The sequence below is a fragment of the Puccinia triticina genome, chromosome 6A, assembly GCF_026914185.1.
Source record: "Puccinia triticina chromosome 6A, complete sequence".
In the NCBI taxonomy this organism is placed as follows: domain Eukaryota; kingdom Fungi; phylum Basidiomycota; class Pucciniomycetes; order Pucciniales; family Pucciniaceae; genus Puccinia; species Puccinia triticina.
The window spans coordinates 6,376,232-6,389,240 of NC_070563.1; the positions used below are offsets into that span (position 1 = coordinate 6,376,232).

General features: G+C 50.9%; 1 protein-coding gene across 1 annotated transcript; it reads right to left on the reverse strand.

The window, feature by feature from the left end:
- Positions 1-1,391: 1,391 nt before the first annotated feature.
- Positions 1,392-7,416, reverse strand: PtA15_6A730 (uncharacterized protein; the record flags this gene model as incomplete). The annotated part of the gene is made up of 9 exons (XM_053170467.1): positions 1,392-1,430; positions 1,516-1,575; positions 1,647-1,796; positions 1,856-2,256; positions 4,768-4,879; positions 5,905-6,565; positions 6,824-7,085; positions 7,151-7,250; positions 7,321-7,416. The coding sequence occupies 9 exons, from the start codon at positions 7,414-7,416 to the stop codon at positions 1,392-1,394; spliced, it is 1,881 nt and encodes a 626-aa protein (XP_053021655.1).
- Between the last annotated feature and the right edge of the window lie 5,593 nt (positions 7,417-13,009).

The window sequence follows — 13,009 nt, forward strand, 5'->3', positions numbered from 1 at the left end:
AAGAGCAAGCTGAGAGCTGAGAACAGCAGGCACAGTACGAGATGATGTTTGAGGTTTGTGGAAGGATGATGAGATTGCATATTAGACTGAGAGAAAACAGGAAATAAAGGAGAGAAAAAAAATAAAGAAATAACCCACCTGAGAGCAGCAGGCACAGTGTGGATTGGTGTTCAAGGTTTGTGGAAGGATGATGAAAGTTACTTTCATGCCTGCTGCCTCAGGTAGCCTACATACAATGTGTAACATGTGTGTGAATTGGAAAATACATGTGTGAAACAGATGACAAGGAAGCTACCTGAGTGACATACTTAACATCTATTTCTGAAGAGAGTTGTATCTGGAGCAGAGAGGAGTCTTGTCTCTAGGTGAGGAATGGGCTGGCTTAATTAAGCCTCTTGAACAGAGGGTCCGGGGGACCCCGCCCAGAGGGCTCTCCGCAGGAGAGGCTTACACCAAATGTCTGAAGTCTGGCAGGGAAAGGAAGGATATTCAACCCCAAAATCACTAAATAATTATTTAAAAATCAGTAAAATATTGTGTTTTGAATAATTGTTGGACATTTGGGTAATCCCCCCCTCCATCACAAAAACACCAACTTCACTTGATGTAAGCCAAAAATGGGGGTCACTCACAGATTCTACTCATATCCAGCTACCAGTGCCTCCCAGACCCCAAAAGTGTAACTTTTGAACTTTCCGGTGCAGAACTGATTTTGGAAAAGTGTCCAAGCTTTTTTCAAAACACAATATGTACAAAAAAACGGAATGGACAGTTTCATTGGAGTGCTGATGCGCACCCTCACCCAAAATTTGCACAATTGAATTTCCTATCTGCAACAAAATGCAATACTACATGTGTAGGATCTGCGGGTTTGCGGATCCAGGATCCACCAGACATGATGGTTGTGCATCCTTAGTTTACATTTCTTCATGTTTATTTTTATTTTTAAAACATTAGTACAGTGCAAATGGTTTGGATTGAGGAGATGAGACAAGTGCCAAAAGAAAGCTGAGGTCCAGAAGTATCTTTTGGCTCTGGGGCAGGTCCACAGGACCTGAGGGGGAGGCTGGCTGAGGTTCCCTCCAGCCATTTGTGATTTCTTTCCCATCCAAAATTTCGACATTACGCACAAGTCCCTCCCTGCGGGAGGGGCCGCTTCGCGGCCAGCCACAGCGAGCCTCCCACCCGGTGGGACTTGTGTCAAGTTAGAGGAATGGAGAGGGGGGGGGAGGTTGTAGCCCTCTTTTTGGAGGCACGGGCACTTTGCTCTCGCGCTTGTTGGTTTGCTCCTCATCAATTATCATCGTCTCAAACCATCGCACAAGCGAGGCGGAGAGAGGGAGGAGAGGTTCTTTACAAGGGCTAGGTTGTACAGCAACAGTCGGGCGGGATCAGTCGGATTCTTCGGCGCTAGGCGAGGCCTGCTTGACCTACATACGCGACAACACACCACCGGGGGGAAAACACATCAGGTACAGAGTTTTTTGGGGGAGAGAGGAGGGGTGCGATGCGTACGCCTTGGCCGGGGCCGCCGAGTTCTTTGGTCAAGCCGTCGAACGGAAAGGTTCGTGGGACCTTTGATAGCGTCGGGGCCGTTCAAAAGATCAGTGGGGACGGCTAAAATTGAGGGGGGAGGCAAGACTGACGACGGGAGAGGAGGGGGCCAGGGAGGCGGCGGTGGCCAGGACGAGGCCCAAGCCTGTGAACGCCACCGCCAGATTGACTAGGGCCGAGGAGACGGAGATGCGGTGAACGTCGGGGGCCCAGATGCCCATCATCTCTTCCTCCGCATGCAACTATCATCACATGCATACATTAGTTTCCGATAAGAGTAAGGGGGGAGGAGGGGACGGACGGGCTCGTCGAGGTTGCATCGTTCTTGCGGGTCGTCCCACTTAGCATAAGCGTTCCTCCACTGGCGAGAATACGAAGGCACGCGGGGGTATCCGAGGCCGTCGAGCTGGGGGTCCGGCTCGTCCAACGCCTTGTACTCGTATGCCGTCCGTTCCCTCGGCACCGAGATCTCCGAGCTGCTCGGCGTGATCAGCTGGCCGACATATCCTCGTCGACTGGGCTGAAATGACGGGCCTCGTAGACGCAGTGCTCGGCCTAATCCTGCTCGCATTTTCTTCTCGGTCCGGTCCTGGTTGTGTGTGGTGGTGGGTGGTGCGTCCACCGGCCCTCGGGCTTCGCCAACTCTCGGATCCTCCACGCAGTCCGCATCCTCCTGCCGTCCGCAGCCTCCGCCACTCAAGTCTCAAGTCACACCCCGGATTACATAAAAGCTTTCATGTCTGCAGGGAAACCAACACCATAAGAAAGCCTCCAGAGCTGACTCATCAACCCCGCTAACACCCCAAAATGTTATTGAGTAAATGAGTTGTAATCATTGATTATGAAAAAAAAAATAGTAGCTATCTGTAACTAGTTTTTTTCACTCAATAAACATGTGATACTTTTTGCACAACTTGATTTTGTAAATACAAAGCCCTGGGTCCTGGGGGTTTAATCTGGCTGATAAATTCAAATTTTGAGTGTAAAATTCAAATTTACAAAAAAAAACCAATGGAATTTGGAATAACATGTCTGCCCACCGCTGCAAGCATTCCGCCTCTCAGGAAAAAGATAGCCACAAAGCATATTGATCCAGAGAATGGAGTCATGGACCTTTAATGGGAAGACCACTACAGTGGTGTGGAGCTTTTTGAGTCAGAGAAACAATTGCTGAAGAAACTGGCCCTCCCAGGATGTTGCCCACTCTGTGAGTCATGAACAGGATGCCATAGCTGCAGAACAATAAATCCAGATCTGCTGCCAGGAGCATCATGGATGATGAAAGTGGGATTAGAATTTGAGGAAAGGTGGAGGTGAATTTTGTTCATCAGTTTCTTCTTTTATTGTTTTGAAATACCAGCTAGAAATGTAACAGGAGTGCGCTTTGGGAAATGTAAAAGGAGTGTGGATCCAAATTTCCTCATCAATATCCGAGTTTAGGTAGGATGCTATGAAATCAAAGAAGTAAACTGGCCATTCATTAGCAATTTTCAGGTTCAGCAGCAAACTCATGGATGCAAAGGTTGCGGTTGGTGCAAGAGTCTCCTTGAAATCCTTCCCCTCAACCTGCACAAAGCTGAAAGAATTTAACAAACTAAGATTTATATTTTGTTAGACTTTAATTTTAACAACCTGTTGCTGAGACATAGCCCTGATGTAGATGAGAAGCACAAGTACCTAAGAGAAGTCTTTAGGCTGTATTCTAGGTAGTAAATAAATAAGAGAAAGAAACAATTTTCATGTGTAATCCACTACGTGGTCTGCTGCAAATCATAGCAACTAATGATTTGTCTTCTTTCTCTAGTTATTTAGGTAGAAATGAGTGTCCTTACTGAGTTGGGTTTTGTTAACCTCACAACCTATGGGCCTTTTAAGTGAGACAACATAAAAGAGAAGCTGTGTGATCTGTGATACAATGGCACTATTGGCTCTGTGCCTTTGGTCTCTTTTTGCTTGGTTTGAATCTTTGTCACTCACAGGTTTCTCTTACCAACAGTAAGTTGGTCTTGGTGGTCAATTTGATATGTTCTGTGACTTTTTCTACATAGGTGTCTAATCATTTGCTTATAGGAGATAAATTAGCAGCTCACCTTTGGTGCTCAGGGATACATATTCTCTCCATGGATTCCTGGTGGCCAGTATTTGACTCAAGTCTTGTTTTGCGTCCTGCAGCTGTACCTGAATGCATCAGATGTTTTGGCCCGCATGCACGGTCTTTTGGATTGCGGATACGGACAAGCTTTTCTCCCTGCATTCCACAGCTTTTGGGGCGTGCAGTACCTTCCTCACTTTGTGAGGTCTGCAGTGCTAAGAGCGAGGCTTCCCCCCAAAAAGAGCGTTTTAAGGAGTCCGCTGGCCGCATGTCTTGTTTGGTAGCCGGCTCAAAACCCATGATGCCCACTCAGAAAAGCAAAGCGCTAAAACCACTGGGGAAGCTTGCTGAAGCTCATCGCTGATACTGCTTGATTGCAGCATTCCACAACCCCATCCTGGGAATGGTGGCATGGCAAACTACACCGGGCTTGTATTCCCCTGGATTTCAAAAATTCAACCACAATCTTGTGAGCAAATTCTCCACTGTTGTGTCTGGGGAGTACTTTCCTTTCCTTTCTGTCTCCATGAAATATTCACGCCATAAATGATATGTATGTGTTTGTTAGGCATAATAGTGATTTCATTCTAACTGCAAACAAAATCTTGTATACACAATTAAACACAATGATCACTTGACTACAAGTGACATGAAATAGTAAAAAGGCCCCTTTGTACTTTGCTGTGTCACCTGCAGACAAGTGATCATTGTTTTTTCCTGGTGCAAGGCATAACTATTTGGATTTTTTAAGTCTCAACCGGCACCAGACCCATCAGATCTACATTGAGGGTCTCCTGTGGGAAGACTGGCCGATTTGACGAAGCTAAAGAGTTGGACCTGTTGCTGTTATGTGTTGCCAACCCTGGACCGCAGATCTGGCCGGCATCTTCTGAGTGAGACCACACAGCGCCCTCTGGTGGCCCGATTGCCGGATCGAATGCACGCGTGTGTGGCCAAAAAGGGAGTGCCGAAGCCGCAAGCCTTTGGCTTCCCGCCGCCATGTGAAGCGGGGAGAGCTCTCAATCAGAGACTCAAAGTGTCCTCCAGTACGGACTTCGAATACAAAATGGCTGGCTCTTTACAGACGTCCGGCCTCTGTCTGTCTCCCTTGCCCCACCTACACTCGTCTCTCCTCTCCTTGGCAGCAGGCACAATCCAGCCCGGGCATCCGAGCCGGGTGCTGAAGGCAGGCGGCCGCGGCTCATCATTTGCCTGGACAGTGGCTTCCAACCGCTGGTGTTAATTCCAAGGATTCAGCTCTTCCCCTCCCCACTGTGTCCCTGCACTCTGAGAGCTCAGCGCCCACATGTGTTTCATCTCAGCCTCCTCCGTCTGCCCATTTTTCCCATGTTGTGTCTCTCAAGCTCAACGACATGAATGGTGAAAAGGGTAACACTGATCATGATGATGCCGAGTTGCCCAGCCCACATAGGCGATGGGACGAGCTGCAGTGTTCCGGCAGCGTTGCGGCGGATGGCGGTAGTGCGCCCTGAGAGCAAGCCGGACAAGCGCAGGGTTGGTGCAAGTGGGAGTGCAACGGGCTGTCCAGCACGGGAGGTGTGCTAGCCGAACTATGAAGCCCCTCAAACGGAGGCCCAGAGGGGATCTCTGTAGCCAGTTCTTACGACGTACATCTTGCCTGAGAGGCTGGCCTTTCGGGGCTGGTGACGCCCGTTTCTCCTTCCGCCCTTCCGCCCAGCAAGAACTAGCCCGCCTCTGCTGAGGAGCCCTGGACGGCCAAGACAGCTGAGCGCTTGTCCTTGCGAAATTAGGAGTGGATGCAGGCGCTCGAGCGGCCGAGGCATCTTAGCCAGAGCTCAGCGAGCCTGGGCCCAGTGTACTTGAATTGAACAACCATACCTCCATGGCCAGGTCACACAGCCCAAGCAACCCCGAAAATCCTTTGAACGGTCATGGGACAAGGATGATAGGACTGCGCAGCATGACCTTTGCAAGATTGGGATCTCTCAGCGCAGGTTGGGGCCACCAAGTGCCTGCTTCGGAGGCCAGCCCAGGCTGTGCCAGGGCCCTTGTGAGGGAAGCGTGAGTGAGCATGGATAGATTGGATCGCGACGCGCTTCAGGATGCATGTATGTGAAAGCACCACACCGAACGGCGCCAAGGAGTACAGCAGAGGGGATATTAAACGGGGCAGCAAAGAGAGCGAAAGGGGAGGGGTTTTAGATGACGGCGGCGGCGCGTTGGCGGCGGTAGCGGTCGTGGACGGTGCCGTCGAGGTCGACGGTGCGGGACTTGACCTCGCGACTGAGGCTGGTGGAGCCGTCGTGTTGGCGCTCGAAGCGGATGATGACCTCCTTGAAGGCGCTGCCGAGTCCGTTCTGCTTTGGGCCGCTTGGACCGGGGGGATACTCGGGGACGAGGGTTGCGGCTCTGGGCCGATGGTGACGGGGGGCGTCGGCGGGCCGGGGGGCTGGGATGGAAGGACGGCGCGGGGGGCCGGGGGACGGGTAGCGGAACAAGCGCGGCGGGTCGTGCGGGGGCGGAGGATGGAGGAAGGCGTGGGAGGCGCGGCGGGATGGGGGGCCGTAGGCTCTGTCGTCGGCCGTGGGACTAGCACACCACATCTCGGGGGGCCCGCCGGCGGAGCGGGGGCGTCCGGGGCGCGGGGCGCGGCCGGGGTGGTCGGCCGCGTCGGCGCTGCGGACGGTGGCCGAGCGGTGGACGGGGCAGGCGGGGTCGAGGAGGATGGGCTCGGTGTGGGACTTGCGGGCGGCGGCGCGCCGCGCGGGCTCCCGGGCGCCGAGCCCGTCGACCAGCCCGTCCAGACTCTGGCCCCAGGCGCGCTCGAAGGTCAGGTACGGGTCGGGGGCCGAGCTGGACATGTCTCGGGCGTGGCCGGGGTGGAAAGGGGCGGTGGTGGAGCAGGTGGGGCCTTGAGGGGCGGGGCGAGCCTGGGCTCTGGACGAAGAAGGGATGTTGTTGTTGTTGTTGTTGTTGTTGTTGTTGTTGTTGTTGTTGGGTCGGCTGGGGGGTTGGGTTTGTGGGTGGAGACCCATGGTGAGGATGAAGTCGAGCGAGTCGAGGTCTTTGAGGTTGATTTTCTGGGTGAACGGTTTATGCTGGTGTGGTGTGGGAGCGGCGGGCTGGTGGTGATGGGGGGAGGTGTGGCGGAGGGGCTGGCGGAGGGCGGGGTTCTTGGCGGAAGAAGAGGAGGACATCGGGTCGTGGACGGAGGGGGCAGCTGAGCGGGGTGGGCCGGCGGGGACGACGGAGGGGGGGCGACGGCTGGGCGGGGGCACGTGTCTGGGGGCCTCGCCGGGGTAGGCGAAGAGGTCGAAGGTGGAGGAGCGCTTGGGCTGGTGGTTGGCGGGGCGGGTGTTGGACTGCTGGCTGGCGGGGCGGGGCGGGTAGTCGGTGGCGGAGGAGTGGAGGGCGATGGTGCTGGCCACCTTCAGATCGTACTTGCGCCGCTTGGCCGCTGGACACCAAGACAGAGATGTCAGCGTCTGGCAGTCAGTGGATGGGGGTTAGGAGTACTCAGACGGTCTCTGAGGACTTCGTATGCCTCGGCCAGTTTCTGGAACTTGTTGGTCGACTGCGTCTGCGAGTCGTTGGGGTTCCGATCGGGGTGGTGGATGAGCGCCTGCGGGTGGGAGTGGGGGCAGTTGCTGTTAGTTTGGGTGGGGGGCTGCCCAGTGGTGGGTGCTGCTGACCTGGCGCTTGTAGGCTTTCTCGATCTCCTTGGGGCTTGCATCCTGGGGGATGTCGAGCAGGGTGTAGTAGGTGCGTGGCTGGTGGCTGCTGGTCATCGCTGGGCTGGTTGTTCCTCCTGGGGCATTTATCTGTTGAAGTGGTGTTAGTCTTTCGAGTGAGGCTCTCGATCGATCGAGGGAGGGTGTTGTTGGCTGGAGAAAAGGCTGGCTGCTGACTGTGGAGCTGGCTGCTGATCGGGCGAGCGGGTACCAGCTGACCGACACCTGCATACAGCCAGCCAAACTGCAACAAGGTTCACCCGCCTGTCAACATAACCCCAGACTATTGCATCATCATTACCCGACAGCCGGAGCAAACTAGCCAGCAGACAACCATGGGAGAAACTAAGCCAGCAGGGCGCAGGAGGAGCTTCTGCTTGGCGAACATCACAGGAACCATCCTACTCCTAGCTCCAACCACTCTGGGTTTTCCTTGGGCCTCCCGAGCTCGCATCACTCGGCCAGCCCTATCCCAAGCCAGCCGATATCACGACCGGCTCCAATCGAGAGCGGTGTCATCCGCTTGGGGGAGACGGACAGCCACGAACCTTGATGCGCCTCACACAGGCTTCGCCAGCAATCGGCGCATCCTCTCGGATCGAGATCCCGCCAGCCCAGAGGGTCCTTCCAGTCTACCCCGCCCAGCATCCGTGCCCCCGCGCCGCATCCCCCCACCGGCCGGGTCCCCACACTGTGCTCACACTCATCCCTGGGGAACCCAACCGGACCGCCCATTCAAACCCATCATCGCGCGCCTCAAACCCTAGCTTGACTAAGCCTCTCGAACGGAGCGTCCGGGGGACCCTGCCCGGAGGGCCCTCCGTAGGAGAGGCTTATACACCTAATGTCAGAAATCTGGCAGACAAAGGAAGGATTTTCAATCCTAAAAACACAAAAACACATTTTAAAATTCACCAAAATATGTACAAGAAAAAACTGAATTGACAGTTTTCTTGGTAGTACTGATGGGCACCCTCCCCCAAGTTTTTGTGGCATGAACTCCAAAACTGATTGAAGGAATCCATTTTGGAGGTCAAAGGAATCCTGGAGGATATTCCATTGCACTGAAGATCCAATTTTGGATTTTCTGATAATATGCACAATTGAATATCCTATCTGCAACAATTGGGTGGCTACACGGCAGTTGCGCGGATTAAGGTTTTGCCCGTTGAAACTGCCGTCAAAGACAAAAGACCCGCCTGATTGACCGCCCACCTGTCGGCCTCCCGTCAGCCGTCAAACTGCCAGCCGAATTAACAGTCATACAGCCGGCACTTGACTTCAGGCAAGTTTAACATAACTTGCCTGGGGTTGGTTTGCCGACAAACGCGCTTGTGCTGGCCTCCAGGCTAACCCAAAAAAAAGGGCAGAGGGGGCCAAGACAAAGTCCGCCCATCAGAGGGACACGTCATCCTCGGCCCTCGCCCATCCACCCGCCTCATTTTCTCTAAGTCCGCTCATCGGATCACCGCCACCCTCCATCTCCCCACCCTCACCAACCCACATCCTCAGATGTGTCCCTCTGCGCCTGCCTCCTCCTTGCCCGGCCCACACCTCATCCACAGCACGCCCACCTCCACATCACATCCTCCATCCATTGAGCTCCGCACCTCGCTCGGCTCCTTCCAAGCCTTGTTCCCCCAACTATTGCTCTTCCTCAACACCCACGATGGATCAGGGATTGGGGCGATCTTCCGGGCGGATCTGAAGCAGTCGAAGCAGAGCAGTGCAAAGTTCAGGATGACGGAGCGAGTCTCAATCAATAGCTTTAATGATAACTTTTATTTCGTCAAGTTTGATTGGGACAGAGAAATCATCGGCAGGTTGACTATCAAGCGGAATTCCAACCCATTCTGGAGCAAAGGATTCAAATTTTTGTAAGCATAATCATCTGCCCTTGTCGCTCTCTTTAGCAAATCGCAGCTGCTTTTGTTTTCTTAGACCACACAAAAAGCTGCAAGGCTAATCTTGCTCTTTTGTCTTTTGAAAGGGAAATCGGCTCGTTCAAAACGCCACTGATTTTAAACATTTACCAAGTATTCCGCGATATCTCTCCCTTTTCACTATCTCTCCTTCCCTCCCTAGCATGTATTCCGAAAAAGAAAAGCTAAAAAAAAAATGATAAAAGATAAAAAAAAAAAACGATATAAAAAAAAAACATTTAAAAATGCAATAAAATACAAAAAAATACAAAAAAAGAGCCCTGGTGGCCGTTAAAACAAAACTGAAAGTGCCTGTGAGCTATCCTGAGAGTTCGGCCGGCAAGCTGCCGGTGGTGTGTGGTTGAATGGTGGTCGAACGGTCGGCAAGCAGCCCTGACCGCTTTTGTAGGGGGGCTTGGGTTGGACGGCGTGTTGCCGGACGGGTTGATGTGCCCTTACTTTTGCCAGCGGGTTGTCCGCTTGCGCATTGGCGGGGGTGCCGCCAAGTTCGGCGGTCCGCTTGACGGTTGACGGGAGGCCGGCATGCGAACGGTCAACACTGGCTGGGGGGGAACCGTCAAATTGACGGCCGAACTTTGGCCGGATTGGCGGCGATGTGGAACCGCTGTGTAGAGGTGTAGGATCTGCAGATATCTACAGGCTTGTGAATCCAATATGCACAAGGCATTATGGTTGTAATTCCTTGGCTTACATTCCTTTGTGTTTTTTATTTTATTTTTAAAACATTAGTACAGCAAAAATGATAAGGATTGGGGAGATGAGACCAGCACCATTTGAAAGCTGAGATTGAGAAGTGTAATTTGGCTCCGGGGAAGGTCCACAGGACCTGAGGGGGAGGCTGGCTGAGGCTTAATATTTTCCCTCCAGCCATTTGTGGCTTCTTTCCCAGCCAAAATTTCAACATTACATGCAAGTCTCTCCCTGCGGGAGGGGCCGCTTTTTGGCCAGCCACACCAAGCCTCCCACCAGGGGGGACTTGTGTTAAGTTAGCCTCAAACCAAACTCATCTAAAAACCTCCCCATGGGCTGGCCTGGGAATTGATTCCTCTCAATGACCGGTCTATTCCAGTAATTGAGAGGGATGTGTCCTCTTGATGACCGGAATGCCAGTCATTGAGAAAGATGTATCCTCTTGATGACCGGTCTATACTGGTCGTTGAGAGGATTGATTCCTCTGGATGGCTGGAGTGTCTCAACCCGGCCACCTGTCACCGCAAAGCAGCACCCCCCGTGTGTGGATAGTTTTTCAGGGGGAGCTGGTGGCGCGCACGGAGGGGGGCCCAACTTCAAGTGAAGTTGAGTCAACAGAAATCTCTGTGCTCAACAAGTTTCCCTCTGTGCACAAAGTAAATCTGTTTTAGATTGGTTGAGTGCATCCCAGTTAAACTGGGATGAATTCATCCCAGCCAAACATGCTGTCAGTGTAGGTGACTATAATGAGCGCAACAGAACTGAATGCTCAACTGTCATCACCATGCTTGTGATCATCCTGGCCAAGATGAAGAGAAAGCCATACCATACAACAATCTTCTGTTTTCCGGCACCAATTATACAGCTTCAATAACAGATTGTGCTTCAAGGAACACTCCAATAACAGAGTGTGCTTCAAGGAACACTCCAATAACAGAATGTGCTTCAAGGAACACTCCAATAACAGAATGTGCTTCAAAGAACACTCCAATAACAGAGTGTGCTTCAAGGAACACTCCAATCACAGAATGTGCTTCAAAGAACACTCCTATAACAGGGTCTGCTTTGGCACACTCCTACACACTCCTAGAATTTAGTGGGCTTTGGCACACTCCTGGAATGTAAACTCCTAGAATGGAGTGTGTATGGGCATACTCCTACAACAGAGTGTGCTTTGCTTGTATGTACCCACCAATCATTTTTCTTCCTTCTGAAGACATTCAAGCATTGTCATAGCAGGTTGCCACACCCAACAAAGCTGGTCAACCCAGATGATCTTGAGATGTCATCCATTTCCCTTTTCTGTTCCTCTTCTTCTCTGTGATTCTGCACTTTTTCATTTTGTTTCTCTCTGGCTCTGCTTCTCATATCCCTTGATGTAAAAACTTTTAAACACCCCCCTTTTTCTCTTTAACACATCATTTGTTTTCCTTTTCTTGTAAATCACATGCCTCTAAGGCTCCCAGAAGATTCAAACCATGTGATCTGGTCAATGGCCAGGTGAAAAATATGTTTGGGAGAATTGGTTATGGTAGGATTCTCTTCCTTGGGCTTGCAGTGAGCGTAACACTGCTGTCATGGTGAGTTATACAAAGCTATAAATAACAAAGGGTTATTCAATCATGTATTCTTTTCAAAAAACATCATTGCATGTATCTACATAACTTAGTATTTGCAATGTCAAAACAACAAGCACTATAAAAATAAAAAATGGTGAGTTATATATACATACTCCCATCTCCAGCCCACTTGAACTTCAACCCAAAACAGAATCCCCCTCCAGAACTCCACAAAGTTAAAACAAAAACTCCTCCAACAAAGAATCCACAGCCACCTGATTATTCTTGGTTGATCACAAGCTACATATCCACAAGTCAAAAAATTTCAACAACACAACATCCAACTTGAGCATGTTTTTGCAGATCTAAACAAAAAGGAGCAGGTGGTTGTCAGCATGGACTGGAAGTACTTGACCATTGCAGGTAAAAACCTATTCTTGGACAAACTCAAGGAGAAGATTCAAATAACTGATGAAGATGCGGTCAAGACAGAGACACTGCTCTGGTGTGCCCAATTTTTCTGATTCCCCAAGTACACGGTGTGGTGATCAAACTGATAGAGGCCCATAAGAACATCAAAACCTTCAAGTCAGCAAGATCAGCAAGACCCTTCAGCCTCAAGACCATCAAGATCCTCAAGATTCACTTTCTCCTCAAGACTCATCCTCACAACCCCTTGTCCTCCTTTTATTTTATGCTGATCCTTTTCATGTTTCTTGGTCCTAACACAATGTAATTGTGGGTTTTTATTTGAGTTGTTTCTTCTTCTGCTTTGATCTTTCTGTTTGTTTGGTTTATTTCTTTCTTCTTCTAGTTTTGTTCCTGTTTTATTGTTGTTGTGTTTTTTCTTCTTTCTCCTCTCTTTCTGTTTGATGTGTGTAGTTAGGGATGTGATGACATGTCACTCCACAGAGTCCAAGTTCAATTTTGAACTTGGAGGATGGGACAGCATGGGACTTGCTCTGATCCAAGAGAAATTCCATCACCCTTTTATCATCTACTGGCAGTATCCCCAGCATCACCTTGATCCCTGATCCCTTATCTTCATCATCTGATCCTCAACAAACCAACCACCGCCAATGGTATTCCATCCCCGTTGTCTCTCTACAAAATCCCCCCCAACGCTATCACATTTTTTATCATCATCTTTCATTATACAGACAACCACAAGGGCAGCCTCAACAGCACATATCACCTCAACGCTCTGCCTACTGCCTGGCACAGTAGGATTTCTACAACAAACAATAAGATGCTTTCTCACCTCAATGGTTCCACATCTCATGCTACAAAGTTGGTTGACATGTCTCAGGTAATCAAATGGTCTACCAATATTATTCAGGAAGTTTTCAACGCTGAATATGAGAAATATGACCTTCATTTCATCCCCACTCTTAATACCCTCAATGAATTTGCAGGCCTATGCAGAAAAACCAAATACAAGGCACTGGACAATTTGAT